Raw genomic sequence first — 22,473 nt, forward strand, 5'->3', positions numbered from 1 at the left:
TCTCAATGAGCAAGTCTGGAGTCTGCCCCAACCCGCAAACGACAGCTACCATCGCAAAGTTCCCGCAGCCTATCAACAAGAGGGCAGTGCGTAGATTCCTTGGCATGTGTGCCTACTATAGGCGCTTTGTCAAGAACTTTTCACGCCTCGCTGAACCGCAGATGCATCTAACTAAATCTGAGGTCGAGTTCGAGTGGGAAACGCTGCAGGCCGACGCATTTCAAGAACTCAAACGAATGACGCATGCAGTCGTGCACTTCGACGAGGACGCCGATACAGAAATCCACACAGACGCCAGCAGTTTAGGCCTCGGTGCCGTCCTAGTGCAGAGGAAAGGCAGACTTGAACGGATTATAGCTTACGCAGGCAGTCGCTGTTAGAGCGGAAGGCAATTCTTCTACGACCGAGAAGGAATGCCTCGCCATCATTTGGGCTACAGCGAGAGAGAGAGAAAAGGATGCATAGAAAGGCAGGAAGGTTAACCAGAGGTAGTTCCGGTTGGCTACAGCAAAATTCCGCCCTTAACTATATGGCAGGCTATTCGAAGTATTCAGTGACCATCACGCGTTGTGTTGGCAAGGGAACTTAAAGGACCCCGCAGGACGCCTGGCGCGGTGGAGTCTCAAACTGCACGAATATGACATCACTGTAATCTACAAGTGTAGACAAGAACTCTTTGATGCCGACTTCCTATAACGCACCCCATTGACTCTCCACCGCAATATCACGAGCATCACGACGCGTTCCTTAGAATAATAAGCGCTGAAGACTTCACTGAACAGCATCGAGCAGACCCAAAGATAAAAGGCCTCGTCGAGTATGTGGAAGGGAACAGCCACGTATTCCCTAAGGAACTTAGGCGACGATTGTCTTCGTTTTCGCTTCAAAACAACCCACTCGTAAAGAAAACCTTCTCGCCAGCCCGCGTCAACTACGTCCTTCTATTTCCCTTAACACTCCGTCAAGAAGTACACCACGCCCTACATGACGATCCGACCGCTGGATACCTCTGTTTCTCTCGGATGCTGCCGAGGATACAGGAAAGGTATTACTGGCCGCGACTGACTGCCGATGTCGCCCGTTACGTCACGACATGCCAAGACTGTAAGCGACGCAAGACACCACCGACAAGGCCAGCGAGATTAGTAAAGCCGATCGAGCCTCCTTGCCGACCTTTTGAGCAGATTGGGATGGATTTGTTGGGACCCTTTCGGACGTCAATATCCGGAAATAATTGGATCGTCGTGGCGACTGACTACCTCACCCGCTTCTGCCGAAAGGTAGCGCCGCAGAAGTAGAGAAATTCTTCGTCGAGAGCATCCTGCTGCAACACAGCGCCCCAAAAGTCCTCATCACCGACAGAGGAACGGCCTTTACAGCAGAGCTCACCAAGCCATTTTGCAATACAGCTAAACAAGCCACAGGAGGACAACTGCCTACCACCCGCAGACGAATGGTCTTACGGAGCGTCTGAACAAGACCCTCTCCGACATGCTAGCAATGCACGTGGACGTCGAGCCTAAGACGTGGGATGCGGTCCTGCCATACATGCGTAACTTTTGCTGAAACAACACACCTCACGCCGTTCAAGCTGGTTTACAGCACGAACCCTACGACGACCCTCGACGCTATGCTGCCGCACGTCACTGACGAAGAGAACATTGACGTCGTCACCTATCTCCAGCGCGCCAAAGACGCCTGGCAGCTTGCCAGCTTCGGATCAAGAATCAGCAGAGGACCAACAGCCGAGACTAGAACCTTCGACGGCGTTGCGTCGAGTACCATCCCGGCGACCGTGTTTGAGTTTGCACCCGGACACGCCGACGAGGACTCAGCGAGAAGCTTTTGCGCTGCTATGTTGGACCCTACAAAATCATCCAACGGATTGTCGCTCTCGACTATGAGGTCGTGCCAGACGGCATTTTGCCATCACAGCGGCGCCGCTCCCGACCTGAAATCACCCATGTTATGCGACTTAAGATGTTTTAACAGCACCAACGAACTTAGGGAATTTACATAGATGAATTTTGGATGTTTTTTTTTTTTTGAGGCGGGGAGGGGGCGGGTCTGTGTTACTTTGGACTTTGCTTTTTATGTGTTTTGTTACTTTTGTTTAATAAGTTTCATTTTCGGTTTCGCTCTCCTGTTATGTTTGTAACATCGGGACGATGCTTTTTGAGAGGGGGGCATTGATAGGTGGGGTTGTTTATCCTGTACGGGTAAGCACTTTTCACCTTCTGACAAATGTTATGGCTCACTGCGGGACGTGCCCTATGTATCGGTCGTTTCTCGAATGTTATCTATGTCTCTGTTGTCACTGAAGTTTGTGTAATCTGATTACACCTGTGACGCGAATTGTGTAGAACTTTCTGGAGGACACTCGGGTACCCTCGATTATTGTGGAACCTTCGATGACTCGTGTAAAAAGCCGATGAGCTTCACCGGCAGATGAGATTTTAGAAGATCGCTGACTGTGTTCGCCGCTATCCTTGTGCTTTGAGTGTCGCCTGTTTTTGAGGGCACATGTTCACCCAATAAAGCAGTATTTTCGCCAATCACAGTTTTGCTGCTTTCTTCACCGTCAATATCACGTGACACTATTATCCGGTATGAGTACCTGTTCCCTTGCATTGAAAGCTGCACTCTCGGGACGTCACTTCCAGAACGATTCTCAGGTGGAGCAGGCTGTGTGACAATTCCTTGCATCGCAGGGCCCTAATTTTCACCTGAGTGTTTTTTTTTTTTTCAAAATGATTACACGCTATGACAAATGTCCCAATGTCAGTGATGACAATGTTGAAAAATAGTGCAAGTTGTATAGTTCATGATGCCATTGTGTATATTTTTGCAATAAAGTTTATTTGTGAAAATAAGTGACAGAAGTTACTTTTTGAACGTCCCTCGTAACTTGATCCACTGGGTACGCGCCACTATTCAACAAAGTTCTTTGACGTCATCTTGGCGTCTTGCTTTGTGCCACTTGTTATATTAATCATCATATTAAACATGACTAGCTACGTACCCATCATAAGGTAAATTGTTACTAGCATTAATGTCACCTCAGGACCCCACATGAACTAATGTCACCTTTCTCCAAAGGATGAACGTGCCGCCATTTCTTGCTTTGCCTTTGGTCAAAGGCCATTGAGATAAAAGTCATCGGGTGGCTTACTTCGATCAATAGTAGGCCTTCCACGGTCCGCCAAATGATACGCTTTTTCCGTAAATGTATTCATCCTCTGTGCACCATACAGCACCTTAGAGTGGTGACGTCTGTTTATGAATTACTGAGGCCACAGCAGGCTCCACTCCAGCGAACGAAAGCGACATTATGGGCATCACGACATGTCCTCTGAGATCAGGCAACGCGGGCTCGCGCAGTGTGACTTCGAAGGCCATGATCGGGAAGTGGTTATTTTTTAAGCGATAACAGCGTTCAGTGTGAGAGGCTGCTGCTGTCTACGAAAGCGCATAGTCAAATGAATCGTTCGGGTCTGCAGGTTTTTATTTATCATTAAAAAAGTACAAATTTTTTGCGTCAATCGTCATGTAATCAACCAAACAAAATTATACAGATTCTACGATGGCAGCCTGATGGCGTTCACAGGAGGGAGGGTGACTCTCTGTTGTTCAGTGTCACGTGATCGGGCCACTCTTTAAGCGCAGGCGGAAAGTTCCAATAGTCCGGCTGTCCAACATGCGGCACATACGCGAACGGTGACGAGCTCCAGGAGAAGGCTTGTTTCTCGTACCAGGTTGGGCCACACTGGGTCCACAGGCTGTGGCGAGCCATCATTGTTGAATTCACTACCTGCGCAAGAACAGACTCGCCATGAAGTATTTCAGACGAAAATTATAAAATACTTTCTTCCAAAATTGATGTCTTGTTAAAAAGAAATGCCTAGATATAAGTTTAATTGTGAGTAAAGTGAGTCTATTTACATTCTCGCGGAGCTGCGCCTCCAGTGCAGTATTAGACTTGCAGGGAACCGCTTGTCGCTGCCAACGACGATTCTAGAGGCACAAAGGCATGAGGTAGCAGCACAGCGACATAGTTTTGTCGCACTTATGGATGCATTTTGGGAAGCGACAAAGGAGCTATTGTCTTAGGACTGTGCAAGGTAATAGCACTTACGAGACATTTTGTCCCACTTCCCTTTATCATTCTCGTATGCAAACGCTTCTGTGAGCTGTGAACCCGAAAACTCGAATAGAGAAAAATTGACGAAGATCGCAGATGACCGAGAGGCAGTGCTGACTAGATGGTGCTATACACTCCGTATTTGGCACTTTGGATTCCTTCCCCCCCCCCCCCCCCCCCAAAAAAAAAGCACCAACCAGCCCAGTTCAGCACAATCCTGCAGACCTCACTCTGCGAACCGTAGGAAAAGTTCCCGTGCGATGGGAACTGTGCAGCCTGCACTTAACGGAATTATCTGGTGATATTGTAAACAGCTGTAGTGCATGTGACCTTTCGCACCTGTCATTTTCCTAATTTGAGCCTATAAAGATTTTTATTTTATTTTTGTTTCAATTGAACGGCGAAAATTCACCCGATATCCCGATCAGCGGGAGGCCATTCTGCCATGGTCTCACATAAAGACCTCAGAGCTGTATGCTGTGCGCTTTGCTGCGTATTTCACTCTCTATTGGCGCATGAAAGTGTCGAAATATTTTTTTTTCCTGTGAGCGCCTTAACAATACACGCTAATGTATTTTCCTTTTTTAAAAGAAAGGGTCAACAAAGTTTCGACGTTAAATAAAGCAAGGTCTACGTACATGGTGGTTGAAATTATTCGATCCCGGAGATTCTGCATTCTACGATGCACTGAGGTGTACATTTTCGACTATATTGGCCCTAATTACGACCGTACCGTTATCTGCCCTTCCACTAGCAGGAAAGAAGGCGAGAAAGTTTTATGGGGTGTGCGTGCCGAGTGTGTCAAAGAACTGGCTTGTTTTAGAACAAGATATTTGTGCATGCAACCGTTGCCTAATGGTTGGGAACCAGGCTGCTGTAGTCGACTGCAAAGGTTCGATTCACATATTATTTTGTATTTGATAAAGCGAGGTAAGACAGGACCCTACCTAGAAGTACCGCAAAGTGACACGAATGAAGGAAAACACTATTCGTATTAAGAACGGCTCTGTGGACTTTATTGCAGTGACAGCGCACAGTGACGTGTGTTCTATTTTGTTAAGGAACGGCGGTTGTGATCTGTTGCTTGCAGTTTTACCAGGGCCAATCATTTGGCAGTTACCAACTTCACGCGCATTAAAGGGCCCTCACAGACATGTCCAGAAGGGCACTCATGCGCGGTGTTTCGTTTGAGCGCCAGCAGCCTAATGTGACGAGCGCGCAGTGTTATCCCTCGTAAGACATGAGGGGTAGGTGGCGCCACCGTATGTCCTCAGGCACTATCGCGGGGGGGAGGTCGACCACTGGAAGAGTTGGCACCACCATCAGCGTGACATCGCATGAGGGATCACGCGGACACAGCGGCCACGTAGGCTGCTTCGGAAGCGCCGAAACGAGCTGAAAACGAAAGTTTAAAATCCTACTTGCGCAGTGATTGTGAATAAGTGGGGAGGCTTTCTCGCTTTGGGTGTCTGCTTGACAGCATTTGAAAGCACTATAATAGGTAATGGCTGCCTTTGGAGGCGTGCAGCATGGTAGGCTACTGCTTAGTGCCGCAGTGGCGGACGTACGCAACGGAGCCCGGTGTCAGCCTTGTTCACACGTAGCCACAGGACAAGAAGCTGCGTGAAGCTTGGCTCGCGAAAGTTAGAGCTGGCAAACAGCCATCGGCTACAACTCGGTTACGCAGCAAGCACAGACGCGAGGAAGATTTATGCTACGGCTCCGGGACTGTTATGTTCGGTGAATAGCAGTAAACGCGCATTTCAGCGCTCGCCCGCGGCCGTTGCCCGGCTTATGTAATGAAGGTTTGGTCTAATAAATTGTTGATGCTAGATACTGGCAAGTTCACTGGAAGGGAACAGGAGCGGTAAGAAGCACATTAAAAAATCTCAGTGCTCTTCCGCTCTGTGAAGCCCACATATCAGCGAAACTGTGTATGTGGGCCCCTTAATGGCGAACTGCACTTCAGCCACGGCTCGGGCCGGTATTAACGCGACAGCGTTAAGGAGCTCGCGTCGCAGAAAAGCCGGTGTCGGCGGCGTCGGTGTCGGCGTTGGCCGTGAGCGATAAATCCCAGAAGGCACTTCATAAATAAAAAAACATCGTGCAAGGTGGGCTGGTGAGAATCGAACCAAGGTCTCCGGAGTGTGAGACGGAGACGCTACCACTAAGCCACGAGTTCGTTCCTTCAAAACGGGACGAAATCGCCTCGAGTGAATGCGGTGTTGCCCTAGAAACGAGCCGTAAAATGTTATACTGCGGTGTATATCGGTAATTATGACCATTTAACTTGCAGAAGTCGCAGTTTCACGAGTAGCGAAGTACGTTTCCGCTACATTTCTTCTGCGCTCTGCGCACACGCAGAGCCATCTTCCGGCAAACACAGAAGACCCCCTCCTCGCAATGTACGGCGCTGCCCCGACACGCGGCGCGCCACTCGTCCCATGATCGCGTCCGCCTTCATGGCGCGTCGGGGCCCGGCTATCTGTGCCGATCGCGACGTTTGGCTGGCGTAGCGCGTTTGAGTAGGCGGTGCGAACGGGGTGCGATAACGCTATCGCGTTCCACTCTTGAAGGCGAAGCTTAAGCGTCCTCTAATTTTTGCACTATTTTCGGGATCGGCTAATGTATGGGGTGCGCTTAACGCCTGCTTCACCTCCGCCGCGGGTCTGCCCAGCATTTCGCAATCTCCGGGATCGGCCCACGTATGGGAGTTTTTCGATTACCACGCCAACGGCACAAAAATTTCATTGTATGGTAGAGGTACACCGCTTCGCTTTAAAAAGACGTGGAATATGGTCATGTTTGTGTTATGGTATAATACACTAGATTAAGAAACAGAAGCGGGAAATCGCACGTTTAGAAGACCGATAAACATACAGTGTGACGCAACCTGAGACTTATGTTGGATTCCAATGGCGGAGTCGGAGCAAGTTTTTCTGCTCGTTTCGGAGCAAGTTTGTTCCAATGACAGAGTGAGGGCGGGAGTAAGGTGCTCCAATGAGAGAGTCAGAGGGGATTCAGAGCGGGAGTCACTCCGTAGAGCAGGAAAAGATGCTCCGCCAAAATCGGCGGAGTGGACCGGAACTCTGCGTGACGTATTTGCTTTACCACGTTTGTCTGCTGGGAGGCGCCACCGGTCACGACTCGCGAGGAAGCAAAAGCTGCTGCACGCTTGGTGAGATATCCATTCCGCACTTTTAAAAAAACAACAGGTGAACGGCGCTGAAGAGACAAGTGACTGGTGCGGCGGTGCTGGGAGCAAACAGCGGAAGAAAATGACAACACGCAAGGCATCCTGGGTAACTCGGAGATAGAAGTTCCGCTTCCGCCTTGCTCGGGCGGCGCAGGTTGTGTTCCACTCGCGGATTTGGAGGTGTTGCTCTACGCCAGAGTCGAGTGCTCACTCGCGGAGGCCGTCGGCTGCTCCGACTCCGCCATTGGAATTCAACATTAATGTTGAAACGTCCAAGAATTTAGAAGAAACGAAAAAAGTTTGAATCGTCGTGACGGCACATCATAGTCGCCGTAGGCATCGGAGTCTATCAAGAAATTATTTTTTAACAGCTCTGATTGTGTCCACGCAATAATGGTTTCTTATGCACCTTCAAATGGTCGTATTCCGAGTCCTAAAGCTCACGGCACGGTGCGAAAACGCGCACGCAGCGAACGGGAAACGTTGCGTGCGAACATGCATGCCGAGGCGCAGTCGGTCACTGAGAACTCGTGCGATCGTTGCCTTGAGGCTTCATTCCGTTATGCTCCATTTGATTATAGAGACAACCCACTGTAAGACATATTTCACATAGTTTGCTGTCTGCGTTCACCTACTTTTCACGCAAGAAGCCGATTCAGGAGACTCCATCACGGCGATAGCGCGCAGTGGCGTTCACTGTAAGTATTCGGTAAAGAGATTGCGTCTGTAAACTATGCTTTCAGTTTGCGCAAGATTATTATTTCGACAGTAAAAAATTGGCTGAAGGCTTAGCTTGGTTAAGCCTGGTAGATTGCGAAAGCAATACCCTTGGCTGCGCCTTGGTTCGGCTGATGGTGTGGACATGGTTGTTCTTTGTTAAACTTATGGCTCTACATCATCCGATATACCGCAAGGCAGCGCACTGACCACTGCGAGGAGCCGAGCTGTAGCCCCATTTACCCTCCTAGCGTGACGTCACACCAGCGAACGCCCTCTCTCGGTAGCGCCGCAGCAGCGGCGCGCAAGGCTTCGCCTCCACCATCGATGCCGCGAGCTGGGGCCCCGTCTCTCAGTCTGGCGCGACGTCACATGGTCACGTGACGCGCAGCTGTGTAAGGAGGCGCCACGACCACCGATGGGCCGTAAGTGCGAGCAGTATTGCTTTCGCAATAAAAGCTTCCATCGTTTTGAGAATACTTACAGAAATGTTCAGGAGGACTGCCACGTGGTGTTATTGAAAGTCATAAGCCAAGCCTGTGAGGAGCGCACCGCGTGATCCCTCATACTATGCAAGGGAGGCGCATCCGACAGATGGCAAGTCCGTAAGTCCTCTCCCCCAATACTAAGACGGGAATATCGAGGTCGAGAACGGCTGTGAGTTAATCGAACTAGGAGTAATCAATTCGCTTCTGGTACTTGTCTATCTTATTCAATTCGGTCTAGAAAAAATAATAATTCGCACACTGCATTTGCAAGAGTATTGTGTGCCTTATTCCTCTGTGTTTCACGTGTCTACTTTGCCTCTTGAGAAAACATGCCATAACGTACAGAACACAGCTATTATCTTATATATTTCGGCCACGGTGCATGGGCTACCAAAAATGGCATTGGACGACGAACGTGTCATCTTTTCTTCACCTTGGCATCAGTTCCTCCGTGCGGCCGCAGGCCCATCTCGAAGAACGGGTACCGGCCCACCGATGGGTTCAGATCACTCCGTGCAGACAGGGCATTCTCGGCATTGTACTTGGGATTGCACGCGGCACACACGGCCAGCGGATCGTTCTCGTAGTTGTTGTACCTGCGTCAGAAAGAACGGTAACCTCGCATGCGGGGTAAAATGAACGAACTCTCCTCGTAATGCTACCAATATAGTTAGGCTTATCGCTCGCTATAACCATATGGTGAATGTAAGTATCAAGAACATAGTTTTCATCAGCATTGTCCCGTAACTCGCAAGAAATTATTCAATGTTTACGTTTTACTAAAAAAACTCGCCAAGAACGTAGCACCGTGAACTCTTGAAAAAGAGAAGGAAACAAAAGAGGGGAAAGACACATACGTTAACCACACGCTCTTTCGGATTGGTACCCTTCGATGTATGCGTTAAAACGTACATGCGAATTCGTACACTCGAATTTATTAAAGTGGCGTTTTTGTATACTTCGTATTTCTTTGAACTTCCGATTTTATGCATACTGTGACGTGCTCGCGTACGCTAAACACACCTCTAGCTTCCTCTTGAATGCTGCCAAAGTGGGTGAAATCCGCCTATGTTGCTATATAGAAAAGCGTGACTAATGAAGGAGTTGAACCCTGTCTTTCATGCTCTAACCATCAGTACACAATCGCACGTGGTCACAGTCATATATTGCTGAAGCCGTCACAGGTACCTTGGCCACTGCACAATTAACTCAAGGTTTGGAGCATGCTTGCCTTCAGCGGTCACAGACACAAAAATGCATTGTATCAGTTGACCCGTATCAAAAGTTAACAGAGTATTTGTGTGGGCTTGCTTCAGCTCTCCCACACAAATACAAATTAATCCTAATAGTTCGCTTCCATCAGACGGCCTCGGTGGAAGGTACCAGATCTAGGCAGAGTGTGGCTGTTCTTCCGTGGCACCAGGTACAAATACTTCTGAATATCATAGGCCTCTTGGCGACTGAACAATTTATTAATGCTTGCTGCGGGCTGGCTCGAGCGGTCACAGACAATTACACTGAAGTTCACAGCTAGCAAGAAATTTAGTGGGGCATTTCTGTGGACTTGTGTCATCAGTCACAGAGCCAGAAACTTATCCAAAGTTCTTAGGTTCATCGGTCTATAAGGAAGTTACCTTTTTCTGGGTGCAGCCTTTCATCCAAGGTGGCAGATACAGAACAGAAGAGATCACCAAGGCTGATTCTTGGGCTAATTGGTACGGTTTACTCATAATGGCAAAGCCTTTAGCGCAATTCAAAAAGACAGGGACGTGACAGAGACACAAGACACCGCTGTCCTGTGTTTCTGCGACGTCCCTGTCTTTCTGAGTTGCGCTAAAGGCTTTGCCATTACGAGAAGAGCTCACGGGTAGGCTGGCGACTACATAATTCACTAGTCATCCTGTAGGATAATGCATTGTTAAGATCAGAGGGTCTAAGAAAGTTAGTGGGAGAGTTATGTGGGCTTGGTTTCTGTACTTATCAGCAACGAAGAATGATTTCGACCCACCATGTGCATGTTAATAACCTGCACTTTCAACAGCAATTTCTTCGTTCTCAAAGCAACTTTGCTTCATTGTGTCTTTATGCAACCATGCTGAGTTAACAGTCACCAGAAGAGAAATAATAAATCCAGCTCTGCACAAAGATAAAAGGAATTCTCGTAGAATTTACTTCTGCATAGCTTTGTCAAACGAGCTGATAGCATTAAAAAACGTCACAGTTTCGCCTGAAAAGCGGAGCACTGATTCCGACAGCAAATTACCAGACAGCTGCAATAAGTAAATTAAGCAGCTGTACGTGTTATCGCCAGTGTAAATTACAGTAAAACTTCGCTTCATTGTTAAATTAACGAACTTGGTGTTGTGCACAAAGCCAAGCATGAACACGTCTCACTGGATGACGGTAAACTCGATGTAAGAACGCTGGCGTGAAGCGAAGCACTAGTGACAAGCGATCGCTTCTTGTTGCTTCTAGCTACAATACATTCCCAGAGCATAGTTTATGCGATCTTCGATGCTATCCGCGTGGTACGCTGTTTTAGTGTGCTGGTAGTACTAACGTCACCACGTCACCACAAGCTTTCGCTTGTGTTCTAGCAAGGGCTACCAATGTGCAAACATGGGGCTGATCCGCTGGAGTGTTGAACGCACCTAAAACCCCTTAAACTTCGTAAAGTAGCGACACTCTCCCCCTCCGCCTTTATTCCTCCTCGTTTCTCCTCTCTTTCACGCTCGACCGTGTCGCCGCCTGCACCGCTAGAGCGTAGCCGACGACCTTTCGCAGAGCAAATACACACATTGCAAGGAGTTGCGCTTTAAGCGTTCACGTTGGCTTTCTAGCTCCGAGTAACTTTGTCTACAGCATAGAATTTCTATACGGACGGTTATAGAAATTCAGTGACGGCAGCATTCTTATTTGTTGTTTTCATAACCATTTTTTAAAGTATCTGAACGAGCGCCAACGCTGTGTCATGACGACTCTGAATGTATCGCGTGCTCTACAATTATGTACGCAACATTTGTCAAGTGCATGTCACGAGATCTTCTTCCAAATGGTTGTAAACAAAACATGTACGATCGAATGCCAACATCCTGACCTCCAGCAAGCCCTCAGTAGCCTAAATAATCCGAGCCGTCCTTACCATGTCGATTCGCAGAGCGTATGACGCACAAAGGCCAACAGAGGGCACGAACGAACGCTGGTCTGCAGGTTCGCAAGGGTATTAAAAGCTACAGTGCCGCCAACGTGCGTGCTTGCCAATGTTCTAAGCACGCGCAAAGGCTTAGAGGTGAACGATGGTCCTATTATGTTTCTCGTACCTCAACGTCGACAGAAATACCCGCAGCCGATCATCGAGTGGGGATTCTGCGCATATAGAAAATGAAATCAGTTTTTTAGTATTCGTTCGCGAAGCGGGAATGCGGTAGCAGCGCTTCATTCAGGCCCAAACAATTGCATTACTTCTTTGAAGTTTTGGCTCATCACGAATAACATTTCATCGTGTGCTAGCTCGTCCGTTTACGAAGTGACTTACTTGTCGCTAACAGAGTTTCACTACTGTGAATGCATTGAGGACTGTTGCGTTGGCTCCGAAATAACATTTGCGAGATATGACTTTACTGAAATGACCACGCAAAGAATGGCCACACTATGACGCGGCCTAAATTGCGGTAAGTGAAACGACGCAGTCGTGCATATTGAGGCACCATTTGTTGTCTCATTACGTGTATCTCAGAGACATAGTGCTCGAACGAGCTAATAGGCGAACGAACGAGTAAGCCAACGACTAAAAAAACGAGCATACGCCGACTAAACAAGCCAGTGAACGAGCGGGCGACTGCACGTTTTCTTTTCGGGTCCCCACGGCCACATCTTAAACAACACGCATCTTAAAGCGGACACGAACAGGCACGTCTCAAAGACTTATGATGCTGCCGTTAGGCGACGAACGTGGTTTCGGGAGAGAACGCACACTATCGCTTTTTATAGCAAATTCAGCGTTTCACCGCCAATGAAGAACATGAACAATAAAGGCACAGAGCGCTATTAGAGCTATTCGCTCTAAAGAAGGCAAGGTAGTAACCACAAAATGCAGAGAGTTGCTTTCCTAAGATTAGTTTTCAAGCTCCAGCCTCAAATTTTGTCAAAAGTAATGCGCAGAATCCTAAAGCTTTCGTAATCGCGTTTCCGCACGCAGCCTCGCGGGCATGCGAATTCAAGCCTGTCGGCGTACATTACGATGAAGCGACATTACGACAACGTACTGCTTATATAAACCAAGCACACGTCACGTAGGAATCCTGTGAAAGCGTGCGGCCAAGTGGCAACTTCATCAGTGAACTGTGCAATATCTACTACTTTATGGGTCACAACAAATTACGCCAGACTAGCATATACTATGCTATGAGACTCGCTACTACCTCGTATACTCATGTGGAGAATGTTGGTCTCAAGTTATTCCTCCCGATTCGTTGAATCCACGTCGTTCTTCTATCAGCGATATCCTGTCTGATATCGCTGACTTGCGTGTTCCAAGCGATGCTCTTCTAGTCACACTGGACGTGGCGTCGCTGTACACGAACATTCCCCATACAGATGGGATTCAATCTGCACTCCGTGCATATAACGATTCTGTAGATGACAAAGCCATCGACGATTCTACCCTTGGCAGAATTCTAACACTAATCCTTGAACTCAACAACTTTGAATTCCACGGCGAACATTACGTTCAAACCAGTGGTACCTCCATGGGCACAAAAATAGGAACCAATTATGCTAATATTTTCATGGGCCTACTAGAAAACAATTTCCTCGATACTCGTCACCTCAAACCATTCTATTACAAACGCTTCATCGATGACATTTTCTTAATTTGGCACCGTGGTGAAGCTGCATTACTTTCCATCATTAGCGACTTTAACAACGCCGCACTGTCAATTTCCTTCTCCCATTCCTATTCATCACTCAGCATAAACTTTCTTGACGTCTCGATATCTCTTTGCAATGGTAACTTAACGACAAATCTTACCAGGAAGCCCACTTACCAACAGCGATATCTGCATTTTAAAAGCAGCCATGTCAAGCATTGCAAAACGAGCATTCCCTACAGCCAAGCTATCTGGTTTAAAAGAATTTGTTCGGACGACAATGAATTCACTCGCAACTGCAACCAGCTTCGTGACGAACTAACCGTACAGAAATACCCTTCACAAATAATTGACGATGCCCTTAAAAGGGCCGACTACCTCGACCAGAAGGAACTCATCTGCACGGACAAGCAATCGGCGCCGATTTCACGAACTAACCTTATCCTAACACACTCTGCATCTATTCCTAACGTGTCCCACATTCTCATGAAGCATTACAACTTACTAACACAAAGCGACCGTCTTAAACACATTTTCACGGAATCTCCAAGAGTTGTCTATCGTCGCTCTAGGAATCTGCGTGACCTAGTAACCTCTTCCAAAACTAAAGCTATTGCTCCTGCTAGTTGTCATCCCTGCAATAAGCCCTGTTGTAAAGTTTGTACATACGTGACCACATAAAAGACTGCTAGAAGCACAGCATCCAATTTTTCTGTTAAAATCAACGGCGACTTCACTTGCGACAGCACTAACGTCATCTCTCTGCTTGAATGTTCAGTGTGTCATATGCAGTTTATCGGTCAGACCGAAACATCTTTTCGTGTCAGATTCAATAACCACAAAGCACACGTTAAAAGCTTGCTACACTTTTCATTATCTAAACATGTTCGACTGCCAGGTCACACGTTTGACAATATCAGTGTAACCATAATACAATCAGGTTTCAAATCGCACCATGATCGAGAAATACGAGAATCCTTTCTCATCCATAAATTTAACACTGTGTCATCCGGTATCAACGAGAGCGTAGGAAAAGTGTCGTGCCTTTCTGCCATACCTTGATGTGTATGTTCTTGTAAAGAATTGACAAAGTATGCCAAATCAGTTTTGCCATTTCGCAATCGATATTATGTTGTACTTCATGTACAACCATCGTGACACGTTAATGATATTTAATACATATCATTTATCGTGCTTAAGTTAAATTTGCTGCTGCACTTCTTTTCTATTATTTGCATGTGTACACGTGCATGTACTACTGATTATGCTCGCGTGCGCATGCTCATAAAAGCGGCTGCGCGCTTGTATCTGTGTTTATTCTGACGAAGGCCGTGCCACGGCCGAAACGTGAAAAACAATAAAGATGCAATTTTCGTAAGTGTGCACCTTCGTTTCTAAAACTACCTATGCACCGGACCTACAGGACTTCTCATTAAATTCTACATCATATATATATATATATATATATATATATATTGTAACGCGGTTTACTGAGCACACAAAAACGCGACCGTCTCAGTCGAGCGTCAGACACAGCGAGCGCGAGCCCCTCTATGTTGGCGGGCCGATGATGATATTGCGTCCATAGGGTGCGCCAGTCTTCTTTGCTACGACTGCCCCCTGGAGGAGAAGGAGCCATCCTGGTGACTCAAGGGGAAGCGAGGACAAGGGGGTCGAATAGGGTTTAAGCCTCTGGACGTGCACTGTCTGGCGTCCGCGACTCCTCAAGTCAGTAGATGGCGTTAGCGGCTCGGCGACGTAGTTGACTGGCGTCGTCTGTTGTACGACGCGGTAGGGACCATGGTATTGAGTGAAGAGTTTAGAGGATAGAGCAGGGGTGCTTGAAGGTATCCACAGCCATACTAGTGAGTGCAGATGGTAGGTGCAAGGAGGTCGGTCTTCATGGCGACGGAATGTTTGGAGACTGGTCTTCCGCCGTGAACGAACGGGCCAGCTGACGGCATTCCTCGGCATACTTGGAGGCTTCAGACAGAGGCGTGCCCTCTGATAGATCAGGCCGGTAGGGGAGAATGGTGTCAAGCGTACAGGTAGGTGCACGGCCATATACGAGAAACAATGGTGAAAATCCCGCTGTGGCCTGTGAAGCGGTGTTATAGCCGTACGTAACTTATGGAAAAACAAGGTGCCAGTTGGCATGATCAGATGTAATGCACATGGATAGCATGTCCCCCAAAGTACGATTGAACCGTTCTATTATGCCTTTCGTTTGCGGATGATAAGCTGTAGTGGTGCGATGAACGGTATGGCACGCGGTCAAAAGGACGTTAAGAACTTCGGAAATAAACGCACGCCCTCTGTCACTCAGGAGTTCCCGCGGTGCCCCACGACGCAGTATGCAGTGACGCAGGAGGAAGACGCAATGTTGCGGGCTGTCGCTGTTTGCAGTGCCGCAGTTTCTGCATAGCCGGTGAGGTGGTCAACAGCGACAATAATCCAGCGATTGCCAGCTGATGTGCAGGAAAGAGGACCGTAGAGATCGATGCCGACGCGGTCGAATGGTCGGGACTTACAAGGGCTGCGAAGGACCAGAAAGACGAGGGGCAGGAAGCTTGCGTCGTGGGCACACTTTGCACGAGCGAACGTACTTTCGCACAAAAGTATACGTGCCACGCCAATAAAAGCAGGAGCGAAGCCTGGCGTAAATCTTGAAGAGGCCGGTATGGGCGCATGGCGGGTCTGAATGGAGAGAGGAGCATACATCTGTGCGCATATGTTGGGGGACGACAAATAACCATTTGCGGCCATCGGAAGCGTAATTTCGACGATAGAGAACACCATCCCGCAATTCAAAATGAGAAGCTTGCCGGCGGATAGCGCCCAAAGGGCGTGTTGTTGAAGTGTCAGAAATGCAATCCATAAGTGCCGCAATCCAGGGATCTTTACGTTGCTCCACAGCCCTGTTGACGTGCATAGGCGAAGAAAACGCCGATTCGATGACTGAAATGCAAGTCATGTCATTTGGTGTGGGCGACCGAGAGAGGGCATCCGCGTTTGTGTGTTTCCGGCCATACTGGTAAATGACGCGTATGTCGGAAGTCTTGTAACCGTGGAGCCCATCGCGCACGGCGGCCAGACGGATCTTTCAAAGTTGATAACCAACATAGAGCATGGTGATCTGTAACGACGTCGAAGAAGCGGCCGTACAACTATGGTCGGAATTTTCAAAGGGCCCAGATGATAGTCAGGCACTCCTTTTCGGTGACAGAGTAGTTTGATTCCGCTTTCGTTAGTGTTCGGCTTGCGTAAGCTACTACGTATTCATCAAGCCCACTTTTTCGCTGTGCAAGCACGGCACCAAGTCCTACTTCGCTGGCATCAGTGTGGACTTCCGTGGGGGCCGTAGGGTTGAAATGGCGTAGAACGGGAGGCGAAGTGAGCAAACGCCGCATTGTTTCAAAAGCATCGTTGCAAGCTGTGGTCTAAGTAGAAAGTCGTGTGTCACCGTAAAGCAGCCGTGAAGCAGCTGAGTCAAGGGAGCAATGATAGAAGCGAAATTCCGGCTAAAACGACGAAAGTAGGAGCCCGATAAAGCTCCGAAGTTCTTTCAGGGACGTGGGCTTTGGTAATACGGCGACGGCGCGAAGTTTGGAAGCATCAGGTAGTATGCCATCTTCCGATACGACGTGTCCGAGTATTGCAAGCTGCTTGGCTCCAAAGCGACATTTCTTCAAGTTGGGCTGGAGGCCTGCCTCGGTGAAGCACTGCAGGACTTGTTCGAGAAGGTACAGATGTGTGGGAAAATCTGGAGAAAAGACGACGACATCGTCAAGGTAAAATAGGCATGTCTTTCATTTTAGTCCAGGCAGGAGATTCTCCATCATTACTTCGAATGCAGCAGGGGCGTTGCAAAGCCCAAACGGCATAACCTTGAATTCATATAGGCCGTCTGGGGTCCCGAAAGCTGTCTTCGGGCGATCGGCAGGATTAATAGGCACTTGCCAATAGCCTGAGCTTAAATCGAGCGAAGAAAAATATTTTGCACCGTGCAAACAATCCAGACGGGGTATAGGGTAGACGTCTTTGCGAGTTATCTTATTAAGACGGCGGTAGTCGACGCAAAATCGAATTGAACCAACTTTTTTCTTAACCAGGACTACAGGTGACACTCAGGGACTATTAGAGGGTTGAACCAGACCACGGTCAAGCATTTCGCTTACTTGGTTTTTAATAACACGATGCTCCGCGGGTCACACACGATAAGCCCTCTGGTACAGTGGTGCGTGGGTGCCGGTGTCGATTCGTGACGTACTGTCGATGTGAAGCCTAGTGGGGCTTGTTGACAGTCGAACGTAGATTGGTATTTCCGTAGAAGGCTGACAATCTGCGAACGCTGCGTAGGGCTCAGAAGGGCATCTACTGAGCTATGGAAGACGTCTTGCGTAGGCTGGCAACAAGGCAAGCTATAATTCAACGAGTTCACGTCTGAACAGGTGTTGTCAAGAGGATCGTCAAAGATGGTCACTGAAACGGCAGGCTGAAGACATCTGAGGCACTCGCCACGACGTCAGATGAGGGGCGTGGCCTTAGCGTTGGAAACGAGCAGTCGCGTGCAGCCACCACTGGCAGTTAGGACAGCGAAGGGAAGGGAACATCGGCGGCGAACAAAAGTGTCCGATGGGACAAACAGGGCAGTTGTGTCAGTGGCGAAAATAGAGCAGGCATTCGCAATCACAGAAGAGTGCGGAGGGATCGTGGTGTAACGGCTAGTTTGTCACCAAAATCGTCAAGGCCATGTGAACGGGTATCGGGAAGCGGAGAAAATTCAACTTCGGCGCTAGAGCAACCAATGATGGCCTGATGATCGGAAGTCCCACCCCAAGATGACGTCGTATGAACAGGATGAGAGGACGACAAACTCGACTGCACCCTCGAATGATGATGCGGGCGGTACGTGCGGCAACACGGGCAACGCACTCGCTGTTCGGAGTGACAGCGCAGATAAGGGCGATAAGAGTGCTACAATAGATTTAGAATGCGAGGACCATACTAATGATAGCATTTTTATCTCTAAAGAAGGTTCATAATTCATAATTGATTTATTAGTAAAAGTACAGATAATTACATGTGCGTAGTATACATAAGGAGGTCCCATAGTCAAATACTATATCGGGACCTCCTGTTAAAGACACTTATGATATTATACAATGTTTAAAGCAACAGTATAGTACAGATGAGACCTTAGAGTAATATCAAAACATGTTTATAGCATGAGTAATAAGAACACTTGTTAACAGAATAATAATATAAAAAATTATCAAAATAATATAAAAAAATGGACAATGTCAATATGTATTTATTATGAATGATTTTAGTTCTCTTTTAAATTGGAATAAATTTTTAGCATTTTTGATTATAGGTGGTAGAGTATTCCAAAGCGATAGCGAGGAAAATTCCGCAGTCTGTTTGCCATAGTTAGTTCGCACTTTAGGTAGACGGAAATTATTATTGAGTGCAAATCTAGTGTGACTATGAGCTATCAGGTCACAAGGTGAGAAGCAGATTGATGGTAGTTCCTTAGACATATATTTGTAGAATAAAATCCCTAGATTATATTTGGTGAGTTCTGAAATGGTTAGGATGTTGTTTTCATGTAGTAGGGATTTTCCCCTTTGCAAAGCGTGAACTGGTTGTAATAATTCTTATGGATTGGTTCTGGATTACCTGAAGAGATGACAAGTGAGTGTTATAAGTGTTACCCCAGCATAATATGCCGTAGGTAATATGAGAGTGAATGAATGAGTGGTATAGCGAGATTAATGTATTATGTGTGAAGTAGGGACGAGTTTTAATTAGAGCGCGAATACCGTATGCTATTTTCTTTTTGATGTGAGAAGTGTGATCTTTATATTTCAAGCTGCAGTCAAGAGAAATCCCAAGAAAATATGAGCATGGACTCGGAGAGATAGAGTGTGAGCCAAAAGTTAAAGAGGGGGAGGATGCCGAATGTTGTTGATGTGAGGAAAATACAACAAATTTAGTCTTGGTGGCAATAATAGATAATAGATTAGCATTACACCAACTCGAAACATTTTCTAGATCAGTATTTAGCTTGGTAATAAGAAGTAACATGTTTTTATCAGAGGCAAATATGGTAGTATCATCAGCGTACAGAATGCACTTAGTAGACGACAAACAGGTAGGTAGGTCACTGATAGAAATCAAAAACAGTAGTGGTCCTGAGATGGATCCCTGAGGGACGCCAGTGTTAGTGGTTTGTTCTCTGGAACAGACATTAGACACAGACACTCTCTGAACTCTGTTTGATAAGTAACGTTTTAATAGTGAGAGCGCAGGACCACGAGCTTAGCCTCAAGCTTAGCAAAAAGGATAATATGGTTTAAGCAGTCGAATGCCTTTGTTAGACCAATGAAAACCGAACCTGCAAATAGACCATCGTCAATTATTTTTTTAATTGGTCAGTTAGATGTATGAGTGCCAAGTCCGTGGAGTATCCATTACGAAAGCGAAATTGGCATGACGAGAGAATACTAAATTTAGTGAGATATTTGATTAGACGCAATGCGATTAATTTCTCCAGAATTTTGTCGAAAAAAGGTAAAATAAAAATTGAGCGGTAGTTATGTATTAATGTGCTGTCACCTTTTTTTAGAACTGGAATGAGTTTACCGCGCTTAAGCTTGTTAGGAAACACACCAGTCTTGAATATCGAACTAATAATATAAGACATGATATGAGAAATTAGGTGGGCAATCATTTTAATGGTAGCAGGTAGAACTTCATCTATTCCCGCACTGGTGGGTTTTAGGTGACATATAACGTTATATATTTCTTCTGGCGTTGTCGTGAAAAGAAAAAAATGAATGAGGGAGACGATTAAGTTGAGTTACATGTGAAGGAGAGGGTGTGTCATTATCAAAAGAATAGGAGCTGAAGGCGTTGGCTATTTTGACAGGGGAGTTATACTCTGAGTTGTTTTATATAATTTTTGATAGCTGTTCTAGTTTAGAATTCCTGTTTAGAAAGGAGTTGACGATGTTCCATTTCAACTTGCTGTTATTGCCGGCTTGTAAGATTTTTTGTTCAAGATATAATCGTTTTGCCCCTTTTCGCTGGCTGTCTATAGAGTTACGTATCCGTTTATATCGGGCAATTAATTTGGTATTAAAAGGCTGGTTTTTAGTTTCTTTGTACAGCTTATCGCGTTTCCGCAAAGCTGCTAATAACTTTTTCGACATCCATGGATTGTGAGAGAATGCAATGGTTTTTTTACATTTCCTTTTACAAGTGAACTTATGAATGAGTGATATAATTACAGTAAGGATTAGAAAATGCTTTCTGAGGATCACTAAAGTTTTTATTTCAAACCAGTCTATATTAGCAATGGCAGTTATGAAGCTCTATTTGTCCAGAACGTATTTAGAGTGTGGAAGAGGGTAGGGACTCGAGTTGTATTTAAAATGTAGAAGCAATGGGTAGTGATCTGTTATGTCAATATCAAGAACTTTCACCTCTGGTGAAGTTATTAAGTTAGAGAGTGCGTGATCAATTAGCGTACCTGTGCTATTAGGAACCTATCGTGTAGGAACATCAATTAAGCATTCAAATCCGTTGCTTTCTAGTAGACTGGTGTAAGAAATAACTGTTGGTGATGTGTCATTGAGTAGGTTAATGTTATTATCACCCATTATAATGACATTTTTATTTTCTAGTGAAAGGGTATGTAAAGTATGATCGAGATTATACAAAAAGTCATCGACTGACGATGAAGGGGAACGTTAAATGCAACCAAATATGAAGTCTCTGTCATCATTAGAGGGAGAACAATTAACGATTTCAATCCAGACAGATTCGCAATTAGTGATGGGCAAGTGTAGATCATGTCGTCTGCGATAACTAAGATTAGGAGAGATATATAATGCCGCACCACCATGACTGCTAGTTAATATGTTACAGTATGCTGAATTGTAGTTGAGGAAGCAATAAAGATTTTTGTCATCGTCTGATAACCAAGTTTCAGTCAAGGAAATTAATGAGAATGAACTAGAAGATGATAAAAGGAAATGAACAATGTCATCAAAGTGTTTGCGAAGACTTCTAGCATTGAAATGATTAATGGAATGAAATCCACTTATGAAAGAGTTAACTTGATTAGGTTCCAGTAAAGAGGCCATTATTGATGTAATAAGTGGTGAGACAATGAACACTGGTTGCTATGGTATTAGTCTATTCTAGTCAAGTCGGAATGATCCCGGATGTGCAAAACTCTGCTGTTAGTAGTCTTTCTAGCCTTGATTTGACAGTTTTCAGTCCAAAGAAACATCCACTTCTTTTCTTTCTTCAGTGTTAGGGCTTTAGAAAACAGGGCCTTGTTACCTGGGGTCACATGATCGTTTAGGAACATAGGCGCGTTAGAAATGCTAGAGAAGTCTAGATCACTCACACAAAGCTTGGCCTTACGTGTTTTACTGATGAAGTCAGATTTCTTAGTATGAGAGCAGAAACGTGCAATGGTGTTTTTTTTTGTCAGTAGACCGTGTAGGCACACGATGAACAATGTCGACATCATTAGGCAATATCGGACATCCAGCTTATCCCCCTAGCATTTCTAAGATTGCGACGCAGTCCTCCCCTTGGGGACAGGGAACGCCCTTGATCTCAACATTGCTGAGGCATGAATATTGCTCAAGTTCTTCGACCTTACCAGTGAGTGAGGAGTTTTGAGATTCTAGTTCTTTATTCTCATTTACCAATGATGTATTTTGGCCACGTAAGTCCTCGACAAGTTGATTCATGTGTTGTGCACTTGATTGAAGGGACTCAACTTTCTTCTTTAACTCCGCAACATCAGTGCCGGAATCTTTCATTTTTAGCAAAAACCTGCCGAACACCTTATCAGAGGTGTCTTTAGCTAAACCGTTAATTTTAGCCTCTAGATCCTCGATTTTTTTTGGAGAGTTCAGCATTAGTTGGCATGGTAAAAATATGAAAGACAAACTCAAGCAAAAGAAGGAGGAGAACACAGTTGGTGGCAGCAGCGGTAGTGGTATGGAAAAAGTAAAGAAAAAGAAAAATAAGAGTTGG

The 22,473-nt window shown here is 46.3% G+C and overlaps 1 protein-coding gene across 5 annotated transcripts in view; it reads right to left on the reverse strand.

Annotated features, from left to right (window-relative positions):
- Positions 1-3,487: 3,487 nt before the first annotated feature.
- Positions 3,488-22,473, reverse strand: part of LOC126519729 (putative phospholipase B-like 2) — a 252,868-nt gene continuing 233,882 nt past the window's right edge. For all 5 annotated transcript variants that reach the window (XM_055065362.1, XM_055065361.2, XM_055065364.2 and 2 more), the window contains 2 exons: positions 8,976-9,138; positions 3,488-3,811 (listed from right to left, as the gene is read on the reverse strand). In XM_055065362.1, the coding sequence (XP_054921337.1) occupies positions 3,602-3,811; positions 8,976-9,138 (373 nt within the window). In that variant the 3' untranslated portion in view covers positions 3,488-3,601. The remainder of the gene's footprint in view (positions 3,812-8,975; positions 9,139-22,473) is intronic.

This window comes from Dermacentor andersoni, chromosome 10 (genome assembly GCF_023375885.2).
Source record: "Dermacentor andersoni chromosome 10, qqDerAnde1_hic_scaffold, whole genome shotgun sequence".
Lineage (NCBI taxonomy): Eukaryota > Metazoa > Arthropoda > Arachnida > Ixodida > Ixodidae > Dermacentor > Dermacentor andersoni.